The sequence below is a fragment of the Pelodiscus sinensis genome, chromosome 5 (assembly GCF_049634645.1).
Source record: "Pelodiscus sinensis isolate JC-2024 chromosome 5, ASM4963464v1, whole genome shotgun sequence".
In the NCBI taxonomy this organism is placed as follows: domain Eukaryota; kingdom Metazoa; phylum Chordata; order Testudines; family Trionychidae; genus Pelodiscus; species Pelodiscus sinensis.
The window spans coordinates 57318800-57330228 of NC_134715.1; the positions used below are offsets into that span (position 1 = coordinate 57318800).

The 11429-nt window shown below is 44.2% G+C and overlaps 1 protein-coding gene across 1 annotated transcript; it reads left to right on the forward strand.

The window, feature by feature from the left end:
- Nucleotides 1-58: 58 nt before the first annotated feature.
- Nucleotides 59-8879, forward strand: NPY2R (neuropeptide Y receptor Y2). Its single transcript, XM_075930102.1, has 2 exons — nucleotides 59-640; nucleotides 5938-8879. Exon 2 carries the CDS (start codon nucleotides 5959-5961, stop codon nucleotides 7102-7104), a length of 1146 nt encoding a protein of 381 aa, XP_075786217.1. The 5' UTR covers nucleotides 59-640; nucleotides 5938-5958; the 3' UTR covers nucleotides 7105-8879.
- The last annotated feature ends 2550 nt before the right edge of the window (nucleotides 8880-11429 follow it).

Here is an 11429-nt window from a genome sequence, read left to right on the forward strand (position 1 = left end):
TTGCTCCAAGGGCCACCACAGCGCGCGGGTGGAGCCGGGAGCGGCTTTTGCTGGCAGGCGAGCAGAAGCCACGTTTATCTGAGCGGCCGCGCTGCCGGGGCGGGGGGCTTCATTCGAGTTGGGGCCAATAGCCGGCTGCGCCCCGGGGCAGTGACACGCTCTGCTCTCGCGGGGGTTTGGCAGCACCGGGTCCACACCCGACCCTAGTTTCTACGTGCAGCCCCCCCCCCCCCCAGCGGGGCCCGGCGAGGAGACCCCCCCACTGGCGGGCGGGGGCCGGGGTTTTTCGGCACGGGGGGTGCGCAGGCTGCCAGCGCTGGCTCCCGTCGGCGCGAAGCCCGCGGACTCCAGGCGTCCCCCAGCCCCCTCCCCGGCAGCTGCCGCGCCTGCAGCCCCCAAACCCGTGACCCAGAGCGAGCTGGGCGGAGCCGCCCCCTTTCCCACGCGCGGCCGGCGGAGGCTGCCGGAGCCGGGCGGGGCAGGTGAGCAGCGCTGCCCGCCGGCGGCGAAGCGGGCGGAGCCGGGAGCTGCGGGAGCAGCCAAGCCCGGCGCGAGGCGGCGGCGGCGCCAAACTTTGAGCGAGCCTGGCGCGGGGCTCGCCTCCCCGGCGCGGAGAGAGGCGCCGCTCGCAGCTGGCGCGGTAAGTGGGGCCGGGCCGGGCTGGGGCGACTGGGGGTCGGAGACTCCTGCCCGCGCCGCCTCCGGGCAGCGGCTTTCGGGCACCGGCAAGGGCGGCGGCGTCCCCTGGCTCCCCCGGTGGGGCGCGGGGCTGGCGGCCCCTGAGGGGAACAAGGGACCCGTCAGCCGGCCCAGCTGCCCAAGCCAGCGCTAGAGGCTCTTTCTGTGCCGGGGCTGGGCCACTCCCCAGCTCCTGGAACCAGGCGCAGGGACCGTAACCCCCCTTCCCTGCTCGCCTCAGCGGCGCCCTGCCAGCGCGAGGGGGTTAAGGGCACCGCCCCCGATGCAGACACACACTGGGGACCCCAGGGTTTAATATTCGACGCGCGCAATCTTCGATCCGGAGCGCACGGTTCTGGCTTCAGTGCAGCTGTGTAGATCTTGGTCATCAGGCGCAGCAAGGGGGTCACGCCGTAGTCGGGGGGGGGCAGTGGCCTTGGAAAAGTGCATAGAGGCTTTTTAATGAAGCTCGGAGAATGTGGGGGGGCATCCTATTAAACATTTTTACATCCAAGTTCACCTTAGCCAAATCCCAGATGCTTTACAAATGCAGCATATTAAAGAAGCTAATCCCTTATCAGTGGGCTGCATTATTCCCTTTTGATTCTCCTTTTCTCATTACTTCTCTGTAAATGCTCTACATTCCATCATTCCCACAAAGTTATGAACAATTTATTTAGAGCTGTGGAAAGTAACTGCAGTGATTAGATATTCGAAACGTTAGTTGTGACAACATCTGCTGCTGTGCAAGAGAGACAATTGAAGAGCTTCTGTTGGGAAAGAATAGACAGGTTCAGTGCAGATAGGACACAGCAGATAGTATAGATCAGAGAGACGTGTGGTTTCTATAGTACTGTGGGAGAACTTGATTCCTCACCAACTGTGCACGTTAATATTGTAGAACTTATCCTGTTTATCTAATTTGTTAACAGAACATTATTTCTTCTCTGCTGGAGTTTCAAACCTTTCCCAACTGTGCTGTGTTAACAAGAAATACTACCTTCAAAAGGAGCAAACTCCATACAGTATTGGAACAAAGAAAAAAAGTGGCAGGATTGAAGCTAATTGCTTTTTTTCCCTTTAAAGGAGGCAGGAGAAGGCAGGGGAATACAGAAAAAAAGTAGGAAGAAATATTTTGAGAAAAGGAAGGGAAAGAAAATTGGTATGATAGTGTGTTTTCCTCCAAGATCTAGCCAATGTCTCCTTATGAAAGGAGTCAAAACTCTGGTACCCCATCTAATGGCAGTGCTTCACCTTTTGTTCCTAGGTGCATAGAGGATGGCGCAATTCTTACTGGCTTAGCTTGAGGGAAGTTATTTTTCAGCTCATGTAATCAAACTGTTGCTTTTAACCTACAAGACCCTTCATTCAAATTTTGCCTGTGATGCTGTGTGGGATGCACTCAGAGCACAGAAGATCTAGTCACCTCTTGGGGGACCACATTAGGTGCAGAAGCCTGATGGTGTCCAGACCCCATAACCAGAAACAGCAGCAAGATGTAAAAAATCCAACTAGCACAGGAAATCCCACCCAAGAAATACATTTATGTTAAAGCATGTTTTCCCTGGAAATTAAAAAGAAATCTACCATGGACCTGCTGTAAAGAAAAGCAATACTGAATTGCAGACATTAATAGCAACATTTTGTCTACAGGCAGAGACCCGACTGAAGGATAGGGCATAATTTGCACCACACCAGAGTAAAAGAGTAACCCTAGGAGTCATTGTTTCTCAGAGACTCCTGTCTCTGAAGCGCAGTTTCTTCCCTGTTTCCTCTGACTCTGGAAGGGTCAGAGGGGGGCGGGGAATAAGGAGGAGGAAAAAATAATAAATCGCAACTGGCCTCTACCAGCAGCAAATTCTGACATCCCCACACTGGTTTAATTGTCCTGTCCAGTGCATTACAAAGTAGAGCCAAGGATCTGCTTATTTTCCATCTAAGGCTACCTACCTACTCCAGGAGGAGGAGTAAGTAGGTGCACAGTGCCTTCTTTCTCTTTAATCCATCTGGGCAGCTCACCTAGAACTAGCTATTTACTTTTCTTTACTCACTTTGCACAGAATTATAGTGAGGGCCCTACCAAATTCACAGGCATGAAAAACATGTCACAGACCATGATATCTTTTGTGTGCTTTTACAGTATACTCTACAGATTTCACATGTGAGACCAGTACTACTTCAATGGGGGGAAACCCTGATCCAAAAGGATGTTGTCGGGGGGGGGGGGGGGGGGGGGGGAGTGTCAGAAGGTTATTGGGGGCATTGTATTACCACCCTTACTTCTGCACTGTTGCCTTTAGAGCTGGGTGGCCAGGAAGGTGGTTGCTGATAGAGGGCCCAACTGTTCAGGCAGCAGCCCAGAAGTCAAGGTGACAGTACCATGATTGTTTCTGTACTGCTGATGATTCTGCCTTCAAAGCTGGGCTCCTGGCCAACAACCAGAGTTTTCCATTTGCCACTCCCAATACTCTTGATTGCGACCTCTCCTCAAAACTTCTTATTGGGTCAGGACCTTATAGTGGAAATGCAGAAAATGATTGTGAGGTCATGGAAATTAGGTGGTGTACCACAGTCGTTCCTTATTTGCTTACAGGCCTGGATGCTCTAGGCAGCCATTTGTGCTATTTGCTTTTTATTATTCTTTTGTTATTCTCAAAGAGTTAGCTGTTTGCTCAAGATGGTACAGTGTAGAATGCACTGTTGACTTTCAACAAGTTCTGGGACAGGTCCCAAAGCCATGCACCTTGTATGGGAGTACAGGAGGGCTTGGGAAGATCATATAGGTATCTTTGCTGAATGTTTCCCACCTGATAATGCTAATTATTTGGCCCGGGAAAATATGCAATGTATCAACAAGCTAATTATTGGATGTGGAAAAATATGCAATGTATCAATGATCTTGTTAGGTTCTCAAAACAACAGGGATGATTACTATAGATCCAACAGTACATAAGTAAGGGGGATATTCCTAACATTGGAACTTCGACATAGACCAAAGCCGCAGAAGGTGCTACGCACTGACCACTGGGGTCTATCCACTGTCCTTCTTCAGGGGGTTCCCGGCAGCAGAAGGGATGTAGGCATTACATTTTATTCTGATATCTGCTTAGGTTTGATAAGTATTGTACTTATTAAGCATTGCATTTTACTGTAAGGTTTGCTTGGGCTTAATAAGAATTGTATTGCTTTAGTAAGCGTATTTTATTTTGAGGTTTGCTTAGGCTTAATAAGTATTGTATTTTATTCTAAGATTTGCTTAGTAAAATCTTTAAGCCTTCACCCAATTTGTGTGCTTATTGCCTCCAAATAAGGGAAGAACCATTGCCTCTTGGCAATACAGACCTCTAAAATCACAACACTGAAATTTCAGATTTAAATAGCTGAAATCAAATTTCAGATTTTAAAATCCTATGACCATGAATCTTGTAGTGTCCTAATTATAGTGCAAGTTACAAATTAACCCTGCCATACTTTAAATACTTAAAACAGATTTTGCTCAGTTATATCCATGCAATCTTATTGAAATCTGAGGTTGCATGCATGTAGCTGAGCAGAATTTAGCTCAATATGTGCAAAGGCAACAATGTGATTTTGTTATCTGTTCCAAAAATCCCATTAATCTCAAGGGAGGAGGATGTGACCACTGTTTGCTTTCACTGTAGTAAAAAGCTTGGTTGGCAACTTCAGATGAGAAAATTGTTTTTGCAAGCCTTCCACTATAAAAGAAATATTACCTAGTTTTTATTTCTTTGTTTAATTCAAACTTAGTTTTACTATGTATTTCAGAAATGTGCATCAGTTTGTTCAAGAACTCCTCCTAAATGATAAGAGCTAGGATCGCTAAATTTGGTATGCAGCTTCTTCTTATAACCTAAAGCAAGGTCATGGTTTGGTTGTGCCAGGACAATGGGATATGCCTGTAATTTGATTGTATCTCATAAAATGGAAAGAGAGGGGTGTGACAGGAGGGACAGTTATACTGCAGAATGACCACAGAGGGCAGCAAGAGGCCAGAGATGTGGACCAGAACAGCTATCACCACATTGGGCAAGCAGGGGGCAGGGGTGGAGAAAGGGATAGCTGTCTACGATATATTTCAGAGAGTTTGTCTGTGTATCTGTTTGTCCCCCAGGTGTGGGACATGCACCCCTTTCCTGGCTGTGACCTCTGGACCTGCAGCGGCTATGGACAGGTACTTCTCACCTGGTCCCAATCTGCTGCACTGAGAGAGGGCTGGGCTCTCACCCAGAGGCAGCCTGCATACTGAAACCCTCATCCCTAGCCCCGCCCTAGTACAATGATGTAAAGGAAGGAAAATAAAATTTCCTTGAGTTAAGGATCCAAGGAATACCAGATAAATCTTCTAATGGGTTATGTATACAACCTAGAATGTTACTAATGTTTTTCAGCTATTCTGATTTTTTATTGCACTTGTGATGCTGACTTTCTTGAAGGAAAATTCCAGGAATTTATCCTAACAGTGCAAAGCAGTATGTTTGTATTTATTAGCTAAGTATAGATGAATGAAATGTTGAATATTGGCAATTCTTTGAGGAACTACTTGTCACTCTTCCCTTGGTGAAAGTTTGGAATATCGTTAGGCTGACATTGGGCTGTAAGGAATCAATGCTCTATTTGTAGAATTCCCACTGGTATCGACAGTAGTTTTGTGCAAAAGTCATTAGTGGTTTGGCCTATTCATTCTTAACAAAGAACATATTGCTCATCAGGATTCAAATCCTTTCTTTGTCCAAGTACGTATACTCTGCTGTCTTCAAATGCATTTGAATTGTATCTCAGTTTTTTAACAAGAATTATGCCTGTGTAAAGCTTGCAGGAATGGGCTTTGAATGAATGAGAAAGTGTGGATGTACCACATGCTATCTTTGATCAGACCAGTGGCTCGTCTTCAGTAGTCCAATATCTCACTTCTGATTATGGCCAATGCCCCCAGCTTCAGAGGAAGGCAGTACTGTAACTTTAGGCAAATTTCTTGCTGAACATATCTGGTGGCATTTATGCCCCAGAGCCTAACCAAATCTCTCTTGTGGTCTTAATGTAGCTATTGTAACTTCAGATTATAGAGTCATTCATCTGAAAGTCTAACTTCCTTTTGAAACCAGACTTTATTAATAAAAACAAAATTCTATTGCTAATTCTGTTTGTTGTAATTAAACTTTTTTTTGGTATGTTTTGGGTGAAGCCTGCATACACAGTATTTGGTTTACTCCAATTTTCTGTATTTTTGTTGTGTTTCAGACAGTCCACGTAAGAGACAACATGGGTCCAATGGGAGTATTGAGTGAAGAGAACCACACAAGTGAAGTAAAAATGGAGCTGTACACTAGGCTATACTTGCCAGGCCTCACCACACCACTCAGTGAACTAGCATCTGACCCCAAACCAGAACTGAAAGACAGTACCAACCTGGTGGAGGTGCAGATCATTCTCATCATTGCCTACTGTTTCATCATCCTGTTGGGTGTGGTGGGCAACTCCCTTGTGATCCACGTGGTCGTCAAGTTTAAGAGCATGCGCACCGTGACTAACTTTTTCATTGCCAACCTGGCTGTAGCTGATCTATTAGTGAACGCGCTGTGCCTACCCTTCACTTTAGTTTACACACTGTTGGGAGAATGGAAACTGGGCCCGGTGCTGTGCCACCTGGTGCCTTATGCCCAAGGCCTTGCAGTGCATGTGTCCACTGTCACCCTGACTGTGATCGCCTTGGACCGTCATCGCTGCATTGTCTACCACTTGGAGAGCAAAATCTCCAAGCGAATAAGCTTCCTGATCATTGGAGTGGCCTGGGCTATCAGTGCACTACTGGCTAGTCCCTTGGCCATCTTTCGGGAGTACTCTCTGATTGAGATCATTCCTGATTTCAAGATTGTGGTCTGTTCTGAGAAGTGGCCTGGCGAGGGGCAACTCAACTATGGCACCATCTACAGTGTCTCTATGCTCCTGATCCAATATGTTTTCCCTCTAGCTATCATCTCGTATGCCTACACCCGTATCTGGACCAAACTAAAGAACCATATCAGCCCCGGGGCTGGGAATGACAATTACCATCAGCGGCGGCGGAAGACCACCAAGATGCTGGTATGTGTAGTTGTGGTGTTTGCTGTAAGCTGGCTTCCTTTTCACACTTTCCAGCTTGTCAGTGACATTGACAGTAAGGTGTTAGATCTGAAGGAGTACAAGCTAATCTACACAGTGTTTCATGTCATTGCCATGTGCTCAACCTTTGCTAACCCCCTTCTCTATGGCTGGATGAACAGCAACTACAGGACAGCTTTCCTCGCAGCCTTCCAATGTGAGCAGCGGCTCGATTCCATTCACCCTGAGCTTTCGGGAGCATTTAAAGCCAAGAAGAACTTGGAAGCAAAAAAGAATCATTGCACTGGAGCCCCTACCAGCGTCTAAGTCAGTCGGCTATACAGGAAGGAAGGAACACACTCTGGCCAGAGAAAGATCCATTTTGACAGATGTACTTTTAATATCTAGGTTTTTAATCGTAAAAGATGAAAGAAAACCAGCATGTTAAAATATCGGCCCTATGATTCCATAGGGAGTTGATTACCATAGCCCATATATAATTACTGTCTGTATTGTGTTTGGAAAGAAGTCTGCACCCCAACCTTTTGCTAAGGCAGCAGTAATGACAAAGGCAAGAAAAGAGTTTGCTGTTCTTGCCCTAAAAGGGATGAATACTTTTTCAAGAGCCAACTGGGAGTTGACAGTGTGGACACTATATGCTGCAAATAGAGAGTCCTTCAGCACTCAAAGCATGCTAAGAGTGAGGCTGGAGATCGGCATAGAAGCTCATACTTCTCTTCCCTTCTGCAACTGCAGTACTAAATAAGGGTTTCCTTAAGGAGACTATACCTCACTATTTTTTGCCTAATTTAATATGATAAACTTAAACAACAACAAATGTTCTGGTAGCACTTTATAGACCAGACCATTTGTTGTTTTTTGTTTATTCTGTACAAACTAACTCAGCTACTCCCTGAAGCTTCATTTAATATGAATAGGGTTGCCACAGAATAATTCATAAAATCAAAATACTACTACTATAATAGAGCATTTAGATCAGGACAGTTAAAGTTTCTACCTAATTTGTAATTTGGTTTCTGCTAAAACAAATGGAGTAATACATAATTCCTTATGGCATAGCCACAGTTATGCTTGGGAGAAAAATACACATTTGGGGCTTGATTCTATATTCACAACATATTAGACCTTTCATTCTGCAGTCAAGCGAGCTAAATAGGCCAACACATTTAAAAGAGAATTTGGGGCAGATAAGGAATGCGGACTCAGGTCTTTTGTAAGCACTTCTTAAATGGAGGGAAATGCTAGTGCTTGAATTTCTAGGCACTGCTCTGTATTTAAAGTACCATTAACTCTATGGCTACGTCTACATTGCAGGCTTCTTGCGTAAGAATAGCTGTTCTTGCGCAAAAACTTGCAGAGCGTCTACACTGCACGCATGTTCTTGCGCAAGTAAACTTACAGTAATGTGTCGGAAAACAGGACTTCTTGCACAAGAGTTATTCCTCTCCCCATGAGGAATAAGCCCTCTTGTGAAAGAGCTCTTCTGCAAGAAGGCAGTGTGGACAGGCAACAGGGGTTTCTTGCGCAAGAAAGCCCCATAGCTAAAATAGCCATCAGAGCTTTCTTGCGCAAGAGAGCGTCCACATTGCCATGGGCGCTCTTGCGCAAAAGCACATGGCAGTGTGGACGCACTCTTGCACAAGAACTTTTGCATAAGAACTCTTGCGCAAAACAGTGATTGCACAAGAAGCCTGTAGTATAGACGTAGCCTATGGGTTTTGAATTATTCCTGCTTTATTCCTACATAATAGAGTAGGACAAAATTTGATCCTTTAGAAACGCTGCTGAATATTAATGTGCATTTCAGTGTTTGTGGTTTTATGTCACACACATCATACATTGGATCTTTTCCCATCAGCCACCAGATTAAAAATATCTGAATGCAGTGTAACCGAGGAACAGTATGCTCAATTTATATATATATTAACTGGTTAATGCTGCATGTTCTAGTAAATAGTGAAATTCTTTTTGCTCAGGTAAAAAGTTGAATCTGTTAACTGTATTGTATGTGGCAATGAGCAACTTGTGTCTTTGTCTAGCCTCATTGAACTCATTAAAGTTAGAGTTCGAGCTAATTTCAACCACTTTTTTCTAAACTAATTTGCTGTTTATCTTTGGGGGAGGAGGGAATCCAACAAGCTGTGACACTTTTCACCACTTAGCGAGATTCTCCACAGAAAAATTAAGGAGTGAGTTAAAATGTAGCTATTTTCATTGTCCTCTAAACTGGTGAAACTTTCTTGTATTACACAATATATTTAGTATTTTAATGTGAGATGTGATTACACTGCTGATTTTATCATGTGGGAAAGCTCATTTTTATATATACAGTGTCCTGCCCTTATTCCTTATGCCATTATGAAATCATTCAGATGTATATCTTTATAATCAGAAGGGAGCAAGAGGGAATAAACTGATGTTTACTCAGAAAGGAAAAGTATCAGTTACTTTTACAAAGCTAAATTAATCCCGCTGCATGGACCTTCATGTCCACAAATACCCAGAATGTTTGTAGTTACCCATGCTGTTAAAAAATTTATAGGCAAGGAATTGCTGAGAGAGATTACTGATGTTTCAAATCTGATGTACAGATATTATGTAATTCACTATAAATATTTTACAATGTGTGAAATACATTAAAATGCTTCTCCTAAAAAAAACCAAAACAACAAAAAAAAACCTTCAACCTCAGAACTCTTTGGATTTGATTTGTTTGAAATCTCTTGAGCTTGTTATAGAGTAATATATAGACAGTTAAAGCAACTATGACTGTTATGCTAAAACTACAATTGAAGGGCTGGTTTTCAGTTACATTATGGCTGCTTTACATCACCTGACAGCATGAATGGGCCTCAAATGGGGTGTAAATAAATTGACAAATTTCAAAGCCCCTTTATGTTACCAGAGAAGTGTAAAGCATTTGCAATGTCAATAAGAATCTGTCCCACAATGCTCTGGTCTTGTAAGAAAGCCATTCCATGGTTTTATCAGCTCAATTCCATTTTCCTTTAACATCTAAGCTCCCACTGATTAGCATGAGGATTTCAGTTTAATCCCTTATCTATTAGCATTTATTCTGGCAGGTATTTCCTCAGATCCCACTTCATCTCCAATATGATAATTTTTTACCTTGACACTTAAGTAGGCCCCATTCATGCCAAATTAAAAAAGGACATAATAATCTTTTAGTTACTGATGTATTTTTCTGTAATGAGTATCAAATCTTTCATTGCACACATTTTTGCAGTACCTCTGTAAAATAGTGAAATGGTGCTGTTCCCATTTTATAGGTGGGAAACTGAGGGGGAGAGAAGTTAAAACCCAGATCATCAAAGGATTCAACTAACTCCCATTGATTTCAGTGGCTCCATGACTCTGGCCATTTCTACATTACAGCCTATGTTGACATTCCTTATCATACTCCATCCCCCAAGCAACATAAGTTACATGGACAGAAGCACTTATGTGCACACTGCTATGTTGGAGGAAGAGCTTCTCTTGCCAACAGAGCATTTGCAGAGCTGGGTTTTATTACACTCACGGGAGAGCTCTCTCCCATTAGCACAGTGTGTTTTCACCAAACTGTTGCAACTGCATTGGTGCAGCCATTCCACTGCATGTGTAGACATTCCCTGAGTGAGTTACAGGAAGTCTAGTAGAGCAGGTACTTAAACCTGGGTTGCTTAAGTACAAGGATTGTGCTCTCACTACTGGACAATTCTGTACCAGAAATGTAAATTAATGAAGATTAAGCAGTTTTTATCTAGAACTGCAGTCTCCATATAGTTGTCAAAATATGAATGAACAGAAAATTTATTATTTTTTAAAAAAATATTATGACATATGCAGTTAAAAGAGGGGGTCCATCGATGTACAAGAAGCTGTTTTTACTTTTTCAGATGTTTCATTTTCTGCTATGCTATAGAGCTGCCCAAAAATACATACAGTAGCTGTGGATAAGAATATAGGAACGGTAAGTATATTGTCACTCAGTATAAGCCTGGGCTCAGATTCGCATTCAAGTCTAACCCCCCTTCTGACTACACACAAATGAGGTTGACCCAGGGGCCAAGCTGCCTTGCAGGGTTTGCTCTGCTAGGGCCTACCAGAAGGAGGAGGGCTTTGTCCTTCCCCTACTGCATGTCCTCTCCACCAGAAGACACACCTTGGCTACGTCTACACTGGCATGATCTTGCGCAAGAACTCTTTTTTGGAAGAGTTCTTGTGCAAAAACTCTTCCAGAAGAGAGTATCAGAGGGGTAGCCAGGTTAGTCTGAATCTGCAAAAGCGGCGAGGAGTCCTGTGGCACCTTATAGACTAACTGAAGTGTTGGAGCATAAGCTTTCATGGGCAAAAACCCATTTCGTCAGATGCATAAGCTTTCGTGAGCAAAGACCCACTTCATCATGCATCTGACGAAGTGGGTCTTTGCCCACGAAAGCTTATGCTCCAACACTTCAGTTAGTCTATAAGGTGCCACAGGACTCCTCGCTGCTTTTCTAGAAGAGAGCGTCTACACTGCCATGTGCATTTGCGCAAGAGCATCCATGGCAGTGTAGGCACTCTCTTGCGCAAGAAAGCTCTGATGGTCATTTTAACCATAGGGCTTTCTTGCGCAAGAGATTAATGTT

Excerpts from the sequence above, each read along its gene's own strand:
- NPY2R (XM_075930102.1), top strand. The coding sequence starts at position 5,959 with ATGGGTCCAATGGGAGTATTGAGTGAAGAGAACCACACAAGTGAAGTA.